The following is a 21,025-nucleotide window of genomic DNA, read 5'->3' on the forward strand; positions in this document are numbered from 1 at the left end:
TGGTATAAAGATTGGAAGTAAAATTAAACTCTCCTTTCATTGGGGCCTGTGGAATCACATCTTCACCTCATCTCTTTTGTACAAATGGATTATTCTGTTTTGAGCATGTTTCATGGACAAGTGGTTTTCATAAGTCAGAATAGTAAAAATAAATATTTCATGCAGATCTCTTTCATGGGGGGGGGGGAGCAAGGTGACTGCGGTGCGGCAGGGGCTGGGCTTGCCGGGGGTGGGGCTGGGATGGAGGAGATTACTTGCAGTGGGGACGGGTTAGATTTCTGTCCCCATGCAACGCTCTAAACAGGATGGTATAAAGCAGAACTGCAAACCATTCTGGTTTTTAGAATGGGCTTCCTAATGAATATTCATGGATATGTTTGCATATAATGGAAGCAGTGCATGCAAATATATTCATGCAGATTCATTAGGGATACACTGAAAACCTGGCTTGTTTGCAGTGTTCCAGGGCTGCATTTTCACAATCTAGATATAAAGCATTTTTAGGACGGGAACATGTTTCATCTTTTTCTCGAGTCGGATCAGTTCTCTTCATTGGTGCGAAATTGTTCATTGAACGGTAAATAAGGAGCTCATTGTGCTGAGCGTCACTCTGATAACATGCTGCTTTTTTGTGTGCATGCATCTTAATAACTGACAGAACCATTGCCCTCACAGTTAAGCGCTGGAAGATGTTGCTTTACTGCTTGTAAGTTAACGTTAAGGAACTCCGGGGAGCTATTGTATACTTCCGGCTGTCTTGTCAGCACAACAAGATGAAAAATGATTACAACTTCGTTTATCTCTGAGTTACATTTCTGTTTTAGGTATTTAAATGCATTTTGCAACAGACAATCATGTCTATCGTCAAGAGTTCATTCATCCGTACAAATATGCATGCACATATACACAAACATGTAAGTGGGGGCTCATAAGAGGAGGGAAGGAGCTTTGAGGTGACAGGGAGGCCAGGGCCTGCCACTTAAGTACATAAGTATTGCCACACTGGGACAGACCAATGGTCCATCAAGCCCAGCATCCTGTTTCCAACAGTGGCCAATCCAGGTCACAAATACCTGTCAAGGTCCCGAAAAAGTTCAATACATTTTATGCTGCTTAGCCCAGCAGTGGATTTTCCCCAAGTCAATTTAATAATGGTCTATGGCTATTTCCTTTAGGAAGCCTCCATCCCCCCAGAGATTAGGAGGACTAGTAGCTGGAAGCAGCAGGTGAAATGGGTTGGTGGGGAGACCAAGTACATAAGTAATGCCACACTGGGAAAAGACCAAGGGTCCATCGAGCCCAGCATCCTGTTCACAACAGCGGCCAATCCAGGTCAAGGGCACCTGGCAAGCTTCCCAAACGTACAAACATTCTATACGTTATTCCTGGAATTGTGGATTTTTCCCAAGTCCATTTAGTAGCGGTTTATGGACTTGTCCTTTAGGAAACCGTTTAACCCCTTTTTAAACTCTGCCAAGCTAACTGCCTTCACCACGTTCTCCGGCAACGAATTCCAGAGTTTAATTACACGTTGGGTGAAGAAACATTTTCTCCAATTTGTTTTAAATTTACTACACTGTAGTTTCATCGCATGCCCCCTCGCCTAGTATTTTTGGAAAGCGTGAACAGACGCTTCACAGCCACCTGTTCCACTCCACTCATTATTTTATATACCTCTATCATGTCTCCCCTCAGCTGTCTCTTCTCCAAGCTGAAAAGCCCTAGCCTCCTTAGTCTTTCTTCATAGGGAAATCGTCCCATCCCCGCTATCATTTTAGTCACCCTTCGCTTCACCACCACTTGAAAACCGGGAGGAATTGGCTGCAGTAAAAGAAGTCATAGGGTGGCTGAGAGGCCAAGCCTCACCACCAAAAGATTGGGAGACCTGGTGGACAGAGGCAGAATGAGTAGCTGGTTGATGAGGAGGCCAAACTCTGCAAGGACCTGAGGATAAGTAACTGCTGCCTAGAGCAGCCCTTTGACCCCCACCCAATTACGCTAATACGACTGGGCCAGTGGTGGTGATGGTCATGCACAGCATTTTGTTTATATCAGTTTCAAAATGATAACAAGATCCATTGTGCATAGGAATTCCAAAATATGAAAAAAAAAAAAAACAACCCACACACAAAAAGATCATACAAAAAACATTTACCTTAGAGTTCTGACTTACTGTGTGAGAGAAGAGAGCAGTGTGTGGGTGGTATTTGCCTCTGACTTCTTATTCATTCTCAACGCACATTCTTCTGGAAATGTAACAACACTTAGGTGCGCTAGCATTTTTAGCGTGCGTTAACACTAGAGACACCCATAGGAATATACAGGTGTCTCTAGCATTAGCATATGCTAATTTTTAGTGCGTGCTAAAAATGCTACTGCACCTTAGTAAACAGGGGCCTTAGATAATACAATAGTATTGGAAGCATTCAAGAGCACCTTGAAATACAGTATCTCCTAACTAGAAAATAAAGGCCTGATATTTAGCCCATAGCAGTAAGCCGCTCACAGCCGTGGGCCGAATTACCCCCAGATATTCAATGCCCAGGCAAAAACCCAGAAGTGAAGTGGACACCGACCAATATTCAGAACAGTGCCCGGTTAACTTGGCACATAAAGTTAGACCAACCTTCTTGCTGTCCTAACATAGTAACATAACATAGTAGATGACGGCAGAAAAAGACCTGCATGGTCCATCTAGTCTGCCCAAGATAAACTCATATCTTGAATTTGTACCTGTCTTTTTCAGGGCACAGACCGTATAAGGCTGCCCAGCAGTATTTCCCGCCTCCCAACCACCAGTCCCGTCTCCCATCACCGGCTCTGGTACAGACCGTATAAGTCTGCCCTCCCCTATCCTAGCCTTCCCAACCACCAACCCCTCTTCCCCCCACCTGCTCCGCCACCCAATTTCAGCTAAGCTTCTGAGGTCCTAGCTTCATCCACTTACTTTGCCAGTTAGCAGACTGAATATTAAATCATTTAAAATAGTTTATAATACTTGCTATACCATGCTTCTTAACAAAAAAATCAGAGTGGTTTACAATTTAAAACAGTAAAACTTCTGAAAAGAATGTCACTTTATAATAGGAAAGATTACACTCAAAAAAACATTCACTCCAACAAGAAACATTCTCAATACAATACATCCTGTCATTATCTCGGTATCTCATTATCTCTGTAGGTTCCCGCCAATACTACTAACCATCAATCTGACACCCCAAAAGCCTGCTGAAAAAAAATGTTTTCAATTTTTTCTTAAACTGTTGTAAAGAACCTTCATTTTGTAATTCCAACAGCAGTTGGTTAAGCTCTAACCCAGCAGTAACCAGGCAGTGATTACCACCGGGTACACTCCAGCACTACAAAAATAAATATATTTTTGTAGCACCGGATATGAAGACGCTAGTAGTGGAAGTCTGGGACATAGCGCCGGGCTGCTGTGGATCTCCAGCCTCCCCAAACTTGTGTTGGGGGGGGGTAAGGGGACCAGAGTACTGCTGGACCTCTAGCCCCCGTTTCGCTTGGCTCAGGGTGGGGGTAGTTGGGGTCTGGTGGTCCCATGGACCTCCAGCCCCTGTGTTTGAAAGGTCTAGACTTTTGACAGCCCAGACCAGGGGCGTAGCCACGGGTGGGCCTGGGCCCAGGCCCACCCACTTTCCGTCCAGGCCCGCCCATGTCGCTCGCAGAAATTCATTGTCCTCCCCGCCAGCGCTGCATTCTTTTCTTCAATCGTCGCCGGCAGCGCTGCCATTCACACAGGCGGCTCCGCCCCCCTTTGCCGCGTCCATCTGGCCCTATGTACACAGGAAGTGCATCAGAGTGGGCCGGATGGATGCTGCAGAAGGGAGCGAAGCTGCCTGTGTGAATGGCAGCGCTGCTGGTGACGATCAAAGAAAAAAATGCAGGGACTGAAGCTGCCTTGTCTCTTCTGCTGCGCCGGTTGAAAGGGTTGCTGGCAGCGTGTAAGAATCACTACTGCTGGCTGAGTGTCACCTGAAATCCTTCCCTCTGCCATGTCTTCCCCCCAACTATGAAGTAATTTCCTGGGAGGAACGCGCAGCAGAGGGAAGGCTTCTGGGTCATCATCAGCAGTGCAGCAATTCTCTCTCTTACATGCTGCCAGCAACCCTTTGAAACGTGCTGCGGGAGGAAGGGGGCAGAGACAGAGAGAAAATTTTGTGCCCACCCACTTTGGGCTCAGGCCCACCCAAAATTGGCCGTCTGACTACGCCACTGGCCCAGACCTGTCAGTCAAGTGCGAGAGGATTGTGCCTGAGTGCTTAAATTTGCATGCTATTATCTCTGATCATAGGGACGGTAAAGGCCCGCGCGGTTCCAGTACAATTTTTAGAGCGCTGTTTGGAACAGTGAATGGCTTTTAATCATCTGCCCATAGGTGATTTATGTGGTATTGTTATCTGCATTACTTTGACCAGTGAAACAGTGGGGTGAGTTCACAAATCCTTTTGAAATCAGCACTGTAGTTACCAGAATGCCTAAGAATGGGGTTGCTAGAAATCCAAAACTGTGCTAACATTCCCTACTTGATTTGGGTGTTTCGGCATCTCTGCAGCTGGCTTTTTATGCCTCTTTTGCAGTTTTGGCTGCCTAGTGATAATCCAGTTTTCTCTTTTCTGTGTTGAGATACCCAGTTTGTTAGTTTACATAATAATCTGCTGAGTCTGCAGATGTGGTTTGTGTTAAGGAGCATTTAGCATGACCGATGTGTTCAACCATAGCAGTGCAACACTAAGTCAAAGAGGGTGAATGAGCTCCATACATGATTTGACAAGGAAAGGGTTAAAACTTGCCAAAGCAAACATGCAAGCATAAGGTCTGCACTTCTGTCTGCCAGATCCAGCTGTGTCCAGTTAGAGGCCCCTAGTTAGGAGGGGATGCTGTGTCCCCCAAACATAAACAGTTTCTGACGTTTCGTACAGCGGGTCACTGCTCTTTGAGTAGCTTCCTGACCTTGAGCTCAAGAACGTGTCTCATCTAATTCCCACATTGCTGCAGGGTTACTTGACCCACATGCTGCAGACGTGCCAATGGTTTGTAAGAAAACTGCTTTTTAAGTTTTTAAAGGGCTAATTTCCATTTTTCAGCCAAAGGCAAAAGAAGGCCCTTTGGTAAGGGAGAGAAAAAGAGAAACTATATGTAAAGAATTGTTTGTTTGTTTTTTTAAATATTCCTTTATACTACCACTGGGCACTAGTGTGTGAGCCAGCATGTTGCAACATCACCTTTAAGTTGAGCCATGAGGTGCTGCAGGACCGGTGATATCATAGTTTTACTGTGCACCAGCTCTGTGACTGCTTACTTCTTTTGGGGGGGGGAACTGTTGTTTGGTAATCTAGTTGCTTTTATATGATTTTACACCCCTTGGCCTAGATTCTATAAATGGCGCCTAAAAATCGGTGTTGAAAATTCCCGCTTAAGCAGAATTCTGTAAGCCGTGCCTAACGCTTGGTGCGGTTTATAGAATGCATGCTTAAGCAGAGATTTCACGTGTAAATTTAGGGGCTGCCATTTGCAGTAACAAAAACATGGTGCAAATACCCACGCCTAAATTTACTTGTGGAGCACCATTTTTCTGTAATTACCCCGAAATGCCCATGACCCTCCCATTTCCATGCCCCCTTTTTTGGAACGCATGTACATTTTAGACACAGGAATTTACGCGCATTGGTCCCATTTAAATCTAATTAGTGCCAATAATTGCTTGTTAAAAAGCTAATTATCGGCATTAATTGGCATGTTCAATTAAATTGCACACGCAAATCTGGAACTCATCTAAATTTATGAGCACAATTTTTGGCGACCTTTACAGAATCAGGGTAAGCGCATAAATGGCGACTAACTTAAGGTGACAGCTGTTACACCTGCTGAAAGCCAGTGTAAAATGTCAGCACCTAAATTAGTTGCTGATGGGGTCTATTCTGTAGCAATGTGTGTAAATTCTAGAATACCTCTGGCCACGCCCCCTTGAATTTACATGCAGAAGATTATAGAATATGATCCGTGGATAAATCCCAATTAAGGCCAATTGATACTAATAATTGGTTGTTAACAGCTTATTATTGACGCCGTTTGGCTCATTAATCAATTAAGTCGCACACGCAAATTGGCAGTACACGTAACTTTAGTCGCCACATATAGAATCTCCCAGCTTATGGATAACAGTAGTCAGAAATATATTGAGAGAGAAAAAAAATATCCATTCTCAATTTAAAACACATTAGAAGGAGTCATGCAGGTCTTCTGCATTTTCCACTGTGAGCAAGAATTAAATTACATCCTTTAAGGTGAATTCTTCACTTCCTTGCCCCCTCCCATCCCTACCCCACCCTGGGAAAGAGCGGCATGAGTTGCTACAGCAACCCGTTGCTTCATTCTGAAGAAATGCGTGGGCATTTTGGGAAAAGCGAAATGACAGGGAGAACAGTAGCACACGAGCTTGACGATGTGCATTTTCTAAAAGAAAGCGGAGATGAAAGAGAAAACGCAGGGTGAGGTTTGTGCAAAAGGCTGGGCTTTCTCTGCAGTATCAGGAGCTTCAGAATGAACTGAAAGAGCCAGGGGTGGTCAATATTACAGGGAAGATTCAATAGGAGTTTGTCGTGTTCATAGGATTAGATCTGTACTGGTGTTCAGCTTGCTCTTCCTGAGTTTGTTTGACCTAACTAAGGGGACTCCTGTGCATGAAAGTTCTTGCCTCAATAAATTGATTGGTCTATAAAGCTCCACCAGCCTCATTGTCATTTCCATCTTTGTATCGTTAACCCAAAATAAACAGTCAGAGATTTGTAGGTTCTGCTCAGGGTGCTGCTTAGCAGCTGCCCAACAGCTGAAACACATTCTTGAACAATCAATTACATAGTTTAGGAATCCTCCCATCAAGAAAATGAAATTCCAACCAACTATTATTACCCCATATTTTAAAAAGGGTATGCTGAATACCCCCAAGGACACACGGTTAAGCAATATCTACTGTAGTCTGAATATTTAAGCATCTATTATTTAATTTCTGACTCTCTTGCATCAGTTTACACATTATTCTACTGAATTATACATTTGGGAGGGGTGTTATTTTATAAAGTCATTTTCACACATATGTGGCCATATCCACCTATTATACATTCTGACCAGCATAAAAATACACACATTGACGTTAAAAAAATCAAATCAAATAATGGCTGGTAGGCATGTGCAGGGGTGGAGCTCAAACAGAATTCACAATTATTCCCATACAGCCTGATATTTAAAAAAAACTGCGCTCCTAAATTTATGCTCTTAAATGTATTAAAAAGTTACTATACCATCTGTACCAAACCAGTAGGTCAAAGTGGTTTACAGACTTAAAATAAAGTCAGAAAAGAATGCCAATTAATCAGTGATAGAATATTTTCAGCCAAATTTATGAGCATATGTTTTTTTTTTCAGCTGAAAACTCAAATTAATTTAGGAGCTTAAAAGTTATGCTTATAAATTTAGGCCTAAACAAAAACCAAAAAAGGAGGTGAAAACCCTCACGAGACCGTGAAGTATAAAACAAAAAGTGAGGAGAGTGGATGAGGATACCAAAAAATTTTTTATTCACATGAAAATTAAAAATTTAAAAACCTGATGTACATAAGAATGACCCGACATGGCCGTGTTTCGGCCCTAAGGCCTGCCTCAGGGGTCTTTATAACCTCAGAGAATGTAGCTCAAAACGTGTACTCCAAGGGAAATAACGAAACAAAACTCTCTAAGATCTGTGTGTCTGCAATTGTGAAATATATTGAAAAAATATATATATTTCACAATTGCAGACATCCCTTCGGAGAGGAGTTTTACAAGCTTGTTTCGCTTTTTAATATATATTTTTTATATATATTCTTTAGAAGAGAGGAGACACACAGATCTTAGAGAGTTCTGTTTCGTTATTTCCCTTGGAGTACACGTTTTGAGCTACATTCTCTGAGGTTATAAAGACCCCTGAGGCAGGCCTTAGGGCCGAAACACGGCCGTGTCGGGTCATTCTTATGTACATCAGGTTTTTAAATTTTTTAATTTTCATGTGAATAAAAAATTTTTTTGGTATCCTCATCCACTCTCCTCACTTTTTGTTTTATACTATAAATTTAGGCCTGACATTTATTTGCCTAGATTTATGAGCCTAGGATTGAAAATCAGTGCTAAGCCCTTAAACTTACCCTTAAATCTGCTCCAGTTGCCACTCAATTTTTATGCGCTTAAATTTAATAGTGAAATTTTTAGTATATAGTTGTTCACTCAGCCCTAGTATATTTTCAAAGAGGCCAATTTGTGGGCATAACTCTCTCTTTTACCAAACCACGCTAGCGATTCCCACGCGGCAATGCTGACGAAGCTCATTCAAAGTGAATGGGCTTTGTTGGTTTTGCCGCACCAGGAACCACTAGCGCGATTTAGGAGCATCAATCCTTTAAATATTAGGCCGTTAGATTATAAAATATACTGATTTTTGCTTGTACTTATCTAGGCACATAACACAGCAGCCAGATTAATCTATGGAAAATCAAAATTCGACGGTTCTAGACCCCTTCGTGAGAAACTACACTGGCTTCCAGTAAAGGAACGAATTACTTTTAAAATTTGCACCATGGTCCATAAAAGTCTTTATGGTGAAGCCCCAGGCTACATGGATACCCTTATCAACCTGCCATCCAGGAATTCTTGCAGATCATCCAGTTCATATTTAAACCTCCATCATCCTACCTGTAATGGTCTCAAGTATAAATCCACTTATGCTTCCACCTTTTCCTTTATTGTGGAGTGGAGGAGTGGCCTAGTGGTTAGGGTGGTGGACTTTGGTCCTGAGGAACTGAGTTTGATTCCCACTTCAGGCACAGGCAGCTCCTTGTGACTCTGGGCAAGTCACTTAACCCTCCATTGCCCCGTGTAAGCCGCATTGAGGGTACAAATGTAACAAAAATAAAATAGATACTATTGGAGATTCTACATGGAATGTTGCTACTATTGGAGATTCTGTTGCTACTGTTTGAGATTCTACTTGGAATGTTGCTACTATTGGAGATTCTACATGGAATGTTGCTATTCCACTAGCAACATTCCATGTAGAAGGCTGCGCAGGCTTCTGTTTCTGTGAGTCTGACGTCCTGCACGTACGAGACTCACGGAAGCAGAAGCCTGCGCGGCCACATTGGTGATCTGCAAGGGCCGACTTCTACATGGGGGAATGTTGCTAGTGGAATAGCAACATTCCATGTAGAATCTCAAATAGTAGCAACAGTGGAGGAGTGGCCTAGTGGTTAGGGTGGTGGACTTTGGTCCTGAGGAACTGAGTTCGATTCCCACTTCAGGCACAGGCAGCTCCTTGTGACTCTGGACAAGTCACTTAACCCTCCATTGCCCTATGTAAGCTGCATTGAGCCTGCCATGAGTAGGAAAGTGCGGGGTACAAATGTAACAAAAATAAATAAATAAAATTAGCACTCAACTATGGAATGCATTACCTAAATCTGTGAAAACTATTCATGATCATCTGAACTTCAGAAAATCTCTTAAGACCAGCTTATTTGGAAAGGCGTAATTACCCTACTAGACCCGTCTTAAATCCATAATTCCTGGAATACAACTAATTTATGGACCTGATGGACTCTATTACCCTTCCCTTCCCCTCACCTTACTATAGTTCGTTTGTTTGTTTACCGGTTTGGCGATTGCCTTTACGGACTGGTGTTAGCCACATTGAGCCTGCCAACGGGTGGGAAAATGTGGGGTATAAATGTTATAAATTAATTATATATATATATATATATATATATATATATATATTTGCACACGCTGTCAAACAGATGTAAATGTGTTCACACGCAACATAAGCGTGAATTCTGCTGCTTATGCTAGTATTTTAGAAAGACACATGAAAGTACACAATTAAATTAAAAGTGAGTTTTTTGTTGGGAAGATTTACTTTTTCTATTCTATACCATTATTTATTTATTTATTAGGATTTATTTACTGCCTTTTTGAAAGAATTCACTCAATATTGTTTGCTGCTCATGGCGATGGCAAATCTGAAATCCCTATTCCTACTTTACTGGACCCGTCCTAATTCCACCCCCAGTGCTATTCCTTTTCCCCACTTGAAATTTGTCTTTAAATGTGATTTTTAAAAATGTCCCGGCAAAAAGACAGAAGAACAGTAACCCTTGCAGTCACGCAAACAAGTCAAACACAGCGAGGGTGACAAAGGAAAGAGCAGCAGACCACGTCCAAACAATTGGCTTTATTATAACATCCGTGACTCGACACGAGTCGTGTTTCAGCCTGAAAAGGCCTTCCTCAGGAGTCTTCTATTGGATGTATGAGGATTCTTAGCTATTCTTAAAAATATACACATAAGGTCTGATACTTTGCTGCTTTCTTCCGACAAAAAAGGTATATGAACACTTGAACTCTCCGGAGGTCAGTAAGAAGAACAGATCCTGGGTTCTGGTGCTTGTCAGCATTTGTCCTGATCAGGTCACATTTCTTGCCTTAAACAATTGATTCATTTGAATTAAGATTTTATTTACTTGCCTTTTTGCAACCTCCTGTGTTCATGTGAATTTAGGAGAGAATACTAACGATCTGTTGTATTTTTCTTCTAGTTTTGCCAGTGTGCTGTGATTTCAGCCACTTTATTCATCTTCCCCGGCCGCCCTCTTCCAATTGCTATGGATCACCGGGGGACACTGGATGCTGAGAAGAAGTCCGGGCTGCAGACACGACTTGCGCCCAACCCTCAGAGTGAAGTAGTTGCTCATGAATTTCAGGAATTATCGTTGCAGCCCAGTCAGAACTTGCCCCCTCTCAAGGAACGAAAGAATGGTGAGTACCTGGCAACAATTCACTGGCATCCCAACAGCCTTCTTACTTTTCCCACAGAAGTGTTAACATTACTATGAGGAATGTAATAACATCACAGAAAGTTTTTAATTGTACTGAGTGAAAGAGCATCTGACGCTTCCTCACTCTTACTGATACACAGTAAGAGTTATGCATTATGATAAAAAATTTGGATATATAGGTATACTAGTAAAAGAGGCCCATTTCCGACAGAAATGAAATGGGTGCTAGCAAGGTTCCACGCCCCCTCCCTCCCTACCTCCCTCCCTCTGTCTCTCTCCTCCGAGTTTCAGCCCCCTCCCCTCCGAGTTCCATGCCCCCCTCCCTCCCAACCTCACTCACCTCCAAGTTCCAGGCACCCCTTCCCTTCGAGTTCCAGGACCCCCCTCCCCTTCGAGTTCCAGGACCCTCCTCCCCTCTCCTCAGAGTTCCACGTCCCCCTTCTCCTCCGAATTCCAGACCCCCGCGCCTCCCTCCCTCTCTCCCCTCTCCGAGTGCAAGCACGACCTGTCCTCCGGCAGCCCCTCACCTTCTTAAGTGCCGGCAGTAATTTAAAAATTCTTACCTCGGGGTCCAGCGTCAGCAGTGAAGGTGAGTGGCGCTTCAGACTGCCTTCCCATCTGTCTCAGCTCTGCTTCTGGTCCCGCCCTCATTTCCTGTTTCCGGACCAGAGGCAGAGCTGAGGCAGATGGGAAGGCAGTGTGAAACGCCGCTCGCCTTCACTGCAGACGCCGGACTCCGAGGTAAGAATTTTTAAATTACAGCCGGCACGCAGGAAGGCGAGGGGCTGCCGGAGGACAGGTCGTGCTTGCACTCAGAGGAGAGAGAGAGAGAGAAAGGGAGGGAGGCGCGGGGGCGTGGAACTTGGAGGGAGGGGGGGCTGCAACTGGAAGGGGAGGGGGCATCCTGCAACTGGGAGGGGTCCTGCAACTCAAAGGGGAGGGGGGCCTATAACTTGGAGAGGAGGAGAGGAAGGGAGGGAAGTAGGGGGCATGGAACTCGGAGGGGAGGGGGCTGGAACTCGGAGGAGAGGGTGGAGGAAGAGAGGGGGCCCTGGAACTCGGAGAGAATACAGGGGAGGGAGGGAGGGGGGTGATTCTCTACTCACCTCCAACGTTCTGTGGCTGGCTGGTGCTGGCTTCCCTTCCCTCTCACTGATCCGCCCTCTGACATCATCGCTAGGGCGGACCAATGGGAAGTGTGTTACGAACCCAGGCATTCAGACGAAGGTGCAAACTATTATACAGGATCTTTGACACAGTAATTTGAAAGAGGTGATAATGTAAGATCAGTAAGAATTAAAAGCAATTGAAGGATACAGTTTATAAGACCCTATAAACTCTAGGTATGGATAATAGTGTAAGGTTTTATAGGTTGAATCAATGTTGTCACATTGTAGTACCGAAAACAATTATTATACCCATTTTGAAATTATTTGCTTCATGTCACGTGCATAACAATATTCTGTACATTATAGGCTAGATTCTATATATGGCGACTAAAATCTAGGTGCGTCCGATTTACACACCTAGCGGTATTCTATAAGCCGCGTCTACATTCAGATGTGGTTTATAGAATAGCGCATAGATCAGGTGGATGCGCCTTGATTTAGGCGCAGCCGTTTATGCCAATGAAAAGCTGGTGTAAATGCCTGAACCTAAATCTAGATGCGCTCCCCTGAATTCTATAACCACACGTGTAGATTTGATTGATTCCCCCGACATGCCCATACTTATCCCATTGCTACGCCCCCTTTTTGGCTACGTGCACTGGAATTTACGTGCGCATCTTTTTAGAATATGCCTAAAAAGATGCAATTGTTGCCAATTAGTCTTAGCCAGGCTCATATTTGGCAACACGAGATTCGACAACACCAAACCCCTAAGAGAAAAATTGCATTGGCTCCCAATCAAAGAACGTATTGCGTTCAAAATTTGCACCCTGGTACACAAAATTATCTATGGTGAAGCGCCGGGATACATGACTGACCTCATAGACCTACCAACCAGAAACACTACAAGATCATCACGAACTTACCTAAATCTCCACTACCCAAGTTGCAAAGGTCTAAAATATAAAACAACCTATGCATCCAGCTTCTCCTATATAAGCACGCGACTATGGAACGCATTACCAAGCGCCATGAAAACAACTTATGACCACTTAAACTTCCGGAAAGCACTAAAAACTAACCTGTTCATAAAAGCATACCCTAATGATCCAACCTAAATGACTAAACCCTGCAACACAACAAAGCCAAAACCATACTGGAATAACGAAACCCTTCCTCCTCTTTACGATCCCCAAATGTTTTTGTCACACATGAACTTTACCCTACTACAACTTTACTCTGCATTTTGTTCATACCAGAATTGGTGATCGCATAATGGTGTTATGTAAGCCGCATTGAGCCTGCAAAAAGGTGGGAAAATGTGGGCAACAAATAATAGGCTCATTAACTAATTGAGTAGTGCACATAAATCGGCCATGCAAACAATTTAACGAGTGCTACTCAGTGGCCATATATAGAATCCAGGGGAACATGCATAAATGGGAGACACACCCATGTCTCACCTATGCTCCAATCAGCAGATTAAAACAGCAAACCACCATACGAAGTTAAGAGTAGAAGGAAGGCGTTCATTGCACCAAAGATATACTAATTCTGATGTGGCCACGTTTCGCCTACATAGGCTGCATCAGGGACATAGACTAGAGAGGGGTGTCAGTCGATGCACACTTCCCTCTAGAATTAGCTCTCACTGGCAAATTGTCTTCAAGCTGCTCCTGTGGATTCCCAGCATATGGCTGCTGAACTCACAGTGTAAAACAAGGGAATCCACAGGAGCAGCTTGAAAGCAATTTGCCAGTGAGAGCTAATTCTAGAGGGAAGTGTGCATCGACTGACACCCCTCTCTAGCCGGTGTCCCTGAAGCAGCCTTTGTAGGAGAAACATGGCCGCATCAGGCTTAGTTATTTCTTTGGTGCAATTAAAGCCTTCCTTCTACCTGACTTCATGTAATGGTCTGCTGATCCAACCATTGCAGATCCCTACCTCCACTTTGATCCCCATCCATGTGTACTACCCCCCCCCCCCCCCCCCCCGGTGCAGTTATGCACTAATGCACTTACAGTGGTGGAAATAAGTATTTGATCCCTTGCTGATTTTGTAAGTGTGCCCACTGACAAAGACATGAGCAGCCCATAATTTTTGGTATCTTGCCGGGTATTTGTGACCTGGATTGGCCACTGTTGGAAACAGGATGCTGGGCTCGATGGACCTTTGGTCTTTCCCAGTATGGCAATACTTATGTACTTATGTACTTCCATCAGGGTTTGATATAATATTTTGGTGGTAGGTATAAAAAGAACAACAATTACACACCTGTAAAACTGCGCAAAAGTCCAACAACCCCTCCCCCCCACCCCCTCATGGATGAGAAGAAAAATTCAAAACCAACCAACCAACCAACCAACCAACAAAAATCCCTCCCCCCTCAAAACTGGGGGGGGGGGGGGGTAGTAAGTAAAGGCTTGTTTCCCTCTAATTCTAGAAAATAGTGCTCCAAAATTTGCAACTAGTGAGCAAATGCGTGTGCGCAACTTATAAAATAAGGGCAGATGTGCCTTAATAATTTAATAATGAGCTGATAATTGGTGCTGATGAACAATAATAGGTTATAATTAGCACTAATGTTAGATACATACAGTGGGGGAAATAAGTATTTGATCCCTTGCTGATTTTGTAAGTTTGCCCACTGACAAAGACATGAGCAGCCCATAATTGAAGGGTAGGTTATTGGTAACAGTGAGAGATAGCACATCACAAATTAAATCCGGAAAATCACATTGTGGAAAGTATATGAATTTATTTGCATTCTGCAGAGGGAAATAAGTATTTAATCCCTCTGGCAAACAAGACCTAATACTTGGTGGCAAAACCCTTGTTGGCAAGCACAGCGGTCAGACGTCTTCTGTAGTTGATGATGAGGTTGCACACATGTCAGGAGGAATTTTGGTCCACTCCTCTTTGCAGATCATCTCTAAATCATTAAGAGTTCTGGGCTGTCGCTTGGCAACTCGCAGCTTCAGCTCCCTCCATAAGTTTTCAATGGGATTAAGGTCTGGTGACTGGCTAGGCCACTCCATGACCCTAATGTGCTTCTTCCTGAGCCACTCCTTTGTTGCCTTGGCTGTATGTTTTGGGTCATTGTCGTGCTGGAAGACCCAGCCACGACCCATTTTTAAGGCCCTGGCGGAGGGAAGGAGGTTGTCACTCAGAATTGTACGGTACATGGCCCCATCCATTCTCCCATTGATGCGGTGAAGTAGTCCTGTGCCCTTAGCAGAGAATCACCCCCAAAACATAACATTTCCACCTCCATGCTTGACAGTGGGGACAGTGTTCTTTGGGTCATAGGCAGCATTTCTCTTCCTCCAAACACGGCGAGTTGAGTTCATGCCAAAGAGCTCAATTTTTGTCTCATCTGACCACAGCACCTTCTCCCAATCACTCTCGGCATCATCCAGGTGTTCACTGGCAAACTTCAGACGGGCCGTCACATGTGCCTTCCGGAGCAGGGGGACCTTGCGGGCACTGCAGGATTGCAATCCGTTATGTCGTAATGTGTTACCAATGGTTTTCGTGGTGACAGTGGTCCCAGCTGCCTTGAGATCATTGACAAGTTCCCCCCTTGTAGTTGTAGGCTGATTTCTAACCTTCCTCATGATCAAGGATACCCCACGAGGTGAGATTTTGCGTGGAGCCCCAGATCTTTGTCGATTGACAGTCATTTTGTACTTCTTCCATTTTCTTACTATGGCACCAACAGTTGTCTCCTTCTCGCCCAGCGTCTTACTGATGGTTTTGTAGCCCATTCCAGCCTTGTGCAGGTGTATGATCTTGTCCCTGACATCCTTAGACAGCTCCTTGCTCTTGGCCATTTTGTAGAGGTTAGAGTCTGACTGATTCACTGAGTCTGTGGACAGGTGTCTTTCATACAGGTGACCATTGCTGACAGCTGTCTGTCATGCAGGTAACGAGTTGATTTGGAGCATCTACCTGGTCTGTAGGGGCCAGATCTCTTACTGGTTGGTGGGGGATCAAATACTTATTTCCCTCTGCAGAATGCAAATAAATTCATATACTTTCCACAATGTGATTTTCCGGATTTAATTTGTGATGTGCTATCTCTCACTGTTACCAATAACCTACCCTTCAATTATGGGCTGCTCATGTCTTTGTCAGTGGGCACACTTACAAAATCAGCAAGGGATCAAATACTTATTTCCACCACTGTATGTGCTACTTTGTAGAACAGTACATAGGTCATATATACACATAAGTGCCAGTTATCTTATCTCTTATGAGCACATGGCACACAAAACTACACATAGGCACATATAGAATTGCATTAATGGGTGGCATTAATATTTGTTAGCCCTCCTTGTATGTCTCTCATACACAAATTATTCCCTATCCGCCAGAAAAAAATATGGTTGAATTGAATTAAACAGGTCCCCCAAACTCTACTGCTCACTTTATCTTCTGTCTTCAGTGCACTGTTTGCTCTGCCTGGTTTGTTTGATACAGTTTCACATCCTGGATTTAACAGTGTGAGCTCATTAGGGAATGTGTGATGTTTTTGCATACCTCGATTTACAGATGTTTCACCATCCCTGAGAAATCTGCTGACAATTTGTCTAGGGCAGAGCAGGAGGAAGGAGGAGGAGGGGGGATAGAAGGGAAACAATGAATGCTTTTATTTAAGCTCAAGGATGTCTTTCCCTGTTATTAATAAAGGTGCTTTGTTGTGTTACTTCAACACCTGGAATTTGCAGCCATATCTAACATGGTTATGAATAGAAGGGAAATGTACAGTGGAATTTTTGTAACCCGATATTTTGCATGCATTGTTGCTCCTTATTAAGAACATTTATTTATTTATTTATTTTGCTCACGGCTTTTCCAGTAGCAGCTCAAGGTGAGTTACTGTCAGGTACACTAGGTATTTCCTTGTCCCCAGAGAACTTGCAGTCAAAGGAGCCGATGCTCAGATCTACCATTAGCATAAACGTGCGGTTAATGTCAGGTTTGCGCGTATGTTATTGTGCGCCGAATGCTCGAAGGGCTCATATTTGGGTGGTAACATGTGGTAAAGATGGCTGCAGATTGTATTGAAATGTATTTACATGGCTGCTAATGAGGTCAGTAAGTATTCCTTTGCAATGCACAGACGGAGGAGTGGCCTAGTGGTTAGTTAAGTGGTCTGAAAACCAGGAGAACAGGGTTCAATTTTCACTGCAGCTCCTTGTGACTCTGGGCAAGTCACTTAACCCTCCATTTCCCCAGGTACAAAATAAGTACCTGTTTATAATATGTAAACTGCTTTGATAGTAACCATAGAAAGGTGGTATATCAAATCTCTTTCCCTCTCCTCACAGTGTGCAGAAGGAAATGATGGCCTATAACGCCAACAAGTTTTCACCAGGTCAGGGGCAACGCTGAAGGTTTCCGACTGAACTGCCAGTTTTGTCTTCCTTCAAAGTGGAAGGAGGCTTCTGCAAATTTTAAAGGCAGACGGGAAGTAACAAACATGTCAGTGTCCGAGTGACCCCGAAAGTAAAAGCACACATCTGCATCTGTTTTTCTGCGCCTAAACAAGGCAGACGGGAAGTAACAAACATGTCAGTGTCCGAGTGACCCCGAAAGTAAAAGCACACATCTGCATCTGTTTTTCTGCGCCTAAACATGAGCCTTGCAAAAATTCCATGTGCTAGTAATATTTGTGAGTCTCATATCTAGGTGCTGAAGAAAAAGTGCTGATGTGCGCAGTGGCGTACCAAGGGGGGGGTGGGGGCGGTCCGCCCCGGGTGCACGCCGCTGGGGGGGGGGGGGGGGTGCCGCGCGCCTGCCGGCTCTTCATTTTCATGCTCCCTTTGCCCCGGAACAGGTTACTTCCTGTTCCGGGGCAGAGGGAGCATGAAAACGAAGAGCCGGCAGGCGCGCGGCACCCCCCCCCAGCGGCGTGCACCCGGGGGGGGTTCTTTCGCCGGGGGGGGGGGCGTCGCGCCGTTCCGGGGGGGCACTGCACCCGGTGGGCGGGGCGCATGGGCAATCCGCCCCGGGTGTCAGCCCCCCTAGGAACGCCACTGGATGTGCGCATGTCCAGGCAAAAACCAGAGTTACTACAAAATCTTGCTTCACATGCACCAGGCACCTTCCTTTTGCCACATTCGGTTCAGTAGAGCAATTTGACTACACATAAAATTTGCATATGATTCACGTTGAGCATCAGTTTACTTTTTTTTTTTTTTTTTTTAATTGTTGACCCATCTGCACGCAGCTTTGATCATCGGTCCTTTGTGTGTACCTGAGGCAATGGAGGGTTGGGTGACTTGCCCAAGATCACAAGGAACAGCAGTAGATTTTGAACGAGGCATCCCTGGTTGTCAGCCCTATGCTCTAACTACTAGGCTACTTCTCTGCTCCATGGCTGGCTGAATGTTTGCGTCAACATATGTCTTTTATTTTGGCACTGCAGGTTTCTGCAGACTGTGCCCTAATACAGTCCTTTTTTATTGAAATACACCTACTCGCTGAGAAGTCTTGACAACCCCCTTACATTTGATGACTCATGCCCCAATTATTTTATCAGTAGAAATTATTATTTGTTAAAACATTACATATAATGGAGGTTACTATGCTAACTATATATTTAACCATCCTTTGCTGCAAAAGGTACATAGAAATCCATATTCAGAAAGTTTATGTGGATAAAATTAGCATATAGCCATATAAACCTAGCCCTCAAAAAAAGTCCTCCTTTGTCCAGATTACTTTGCACAAAATGGACATAAAGGGGGTGAAGCTGGAAGTATGGTGAAGGTGAGATAATCTATTTAGCCAGATAACACCACATAAGTACTGTCTGCCTAAATTTGTCCTAACATTATCCAGTGAGAGGTCATGACCACCATTTGAGACTGGAAAGGGCGTGAGCAGGAGCGACTGGGGTTCCAATTCCAAAATGGTGGCTACTTCCTCCTGCAGCAGCCTCGAGGCCGCCATTTTCACTACACAGTGGGCGGGAGCAGGAGGTACTCGGGATTGCTCCTACTTTGAAGAGACCAATAGACCACTGGGGCTTTCAGAATGTAGGTCCGAGGATGGCCTGTGGGTAAGGGGTAAGGGAAGGGCGGAGTTGATGAGATGTTCTATGAGGGGGAGGGCTGGCCCAGGGGATAGGCTTGCGGCAGAGGGGGATGGAGCTGTGGTTTTCGTTTGCGGCTTCAGTTCCAGTCCCAGCAGTCCGGTAGATTAGGGGTGGAGTTGTGATGACATTGGCATCCTTTTATAAGATCACCCCCTATATGCTACTAATCACTTTGGGATACACTTACTAAGCTGCATTAAGCGCTAACGTATGCTTAATTCAACTTAAAATGGTGTACCACAGATGTGCTCAGGTGTCTTGTGGTAAATCTGGACCCACAAACTGTGTGTTCAAAAATAGATATATGTTTTTTTTTTTTGTGAGGGGGCATCTCATGGGGACAGCTACATTACCACTCGCTAACTGGTTATTGCACAGATGCCGTGTGAGCCCTTACATCCTACAAAATGGGTGGCAATAAGTATACACATGGTAATTTTTCAAAATGTCTGTAGGCTAATGGCAGTATTAGTCAGGGCCGCCGAGAGACTAGGCCGGGCCCGGGGCAAGGCTGCCACTCCCCCCGCCACTCCCCCTGCCGCTGCAGTCCCCGGTCTCACCTGCCTGCCTCCATGGCTCCGGGCCCCCTTCATTCAAAGCGGCAGTCGCAGATCGCATCTCTTCTGGCCTTCCTTCCCTGTGTCCCGCCCTCGTTTGATGTAACTTCCGGTTTCCATGAGGGCGGGACACAGGGAGGGAAGGCCAGAAGAGACGCGATCTGTGACTGCCGCTTTGAATGAAGGGGGCTCGGGCCCAGGGAATTTTGCCCCCCTCCCCCCCCTCTCGGCGGCCCTGGTATTAGTGCATGGCCATTAATACAAACATTTTTAAAAAGCCATTTATATGGCTGTGGTAAAAATAGCCTTAGCGTGCAGGAAAGATCTGTGTAAGGGCACACTAAGGCCTCTCTTTACCGTAGCTTAGTCAGAGAGACCCCTTTGATATTATTGGCAACTAAAATTGTCTGATTTAATTTTTAAATATCTCTGTGGAAGATGCTTAAAGTTGATCTGGTGGAAGACTATTTCAGAAGCTAATCAACTAGGCAGTTATTTTAAAATGAAATTATCCTTGCTCAGGTTCCATCTGTGAACCTTCCATAGACATTTATATAAACCTCTGTACACACCTCTTAAAACTTGTAAGGTTTATTTATTTATTTTCTGCATTTGTGAGTTAGCATGGGAGCCCTTACATTGCCATTTCTTAAAAAAAAATACCCACTGTAGTAAACGAGGGCCTCAGAGCGCATCAAAAACACATGCTGATGCTAGCGCAGGCCTCCTTTTGCCGCAGCTTAGTAAAAGGACCCCTTAGGGCCCTATTTACAAAGAGGCGCTAGCGTTTTTAGCGCGCTCTGTGTAAGCGCTCATAGGAATATAATAGGTATCTATATGGTTAGCACGCAGTAATTATTAGCACATGCTAAAAATGCTAGTGCACCTTTGTGAACAGGGCCCTTGGTTTTTCCCAAGTATTTCTAAAGTCTGAGCAAACTTGTTAGACCTGGGGTGAAGTTATTAATGCAGTTTACCATTAAGATGTGCTATTTTACTGTTTACCCAGTTATTCAGTAACTAGATGGCATAGAGGGGCATAATCGAACGGGGCTGCCCATCTATAAGGGCGGCCATCTCTGGGGACAGCTCCGGGAAGGGGCGGAGCCAACCATATTATCGAACAAGATGGGCGGCCATCTTTCGTTTCGATAATACGGTTGAGGCCGGCCAAATCTCAACATTTAGTCAACCTAAATGTTGAGATCGCCGGACTTGATGGTTGGCTTCAGTTTTCGCCGATAATAGAAACCGAGGCCGGCCATCTCAAACCCGGCCAAATCCAAGGCATTTGGTCGTGGGAGGAGCCAGCATTTGTAGTGCACTGGTCCCCCTCACATGCCAGGACACCAACCAGGCATCCTAGAGGGCACT

At 44.6% G+C, this 21,025-nt stretch overlaps 1 protein-coding gene across 2 annotated transcripts in view; it reads left to right on the plus strand.

Moving 5' to 3' along the window:
- Positions 1-21,025, plus strand: part of MRTFB (myocardin related transcription factor B) — a 308,685-nt gene that overhangs the window by 143,873 nt on the left and 143,787 nt on the right. For both annotated transcript variants that reach the window (XM_030212476.1, XM_030212477.1), the window contains exon 3: positions 10,641-10,860. In XM_030212476.1, the coding sequence (XP_030068336.1) occupies positions 10,707-10,860 (154 nt within the window). In that variant the 5' untranslated portion in view covers positions 10,641-10,706. The remainder of the gene's footprint in view (positions 1-10,640; positions 10,861-21,025) is intronic.

Source organism: Microcaecilia unicolor, chromosome 8 (genome assembly GCF_901765095.1).
Source record: "Microcaecilia unicolor chromosome 8, aMicUni1.1, whole genome shotgun sequence".
Classification (NCBI taxonomy): Eukaryota; Metazoa; Chordata; class Amphibia; order Gymnophiona; family Siphonopidae; genus Microcaecilia; species Microcaecilia unicolor.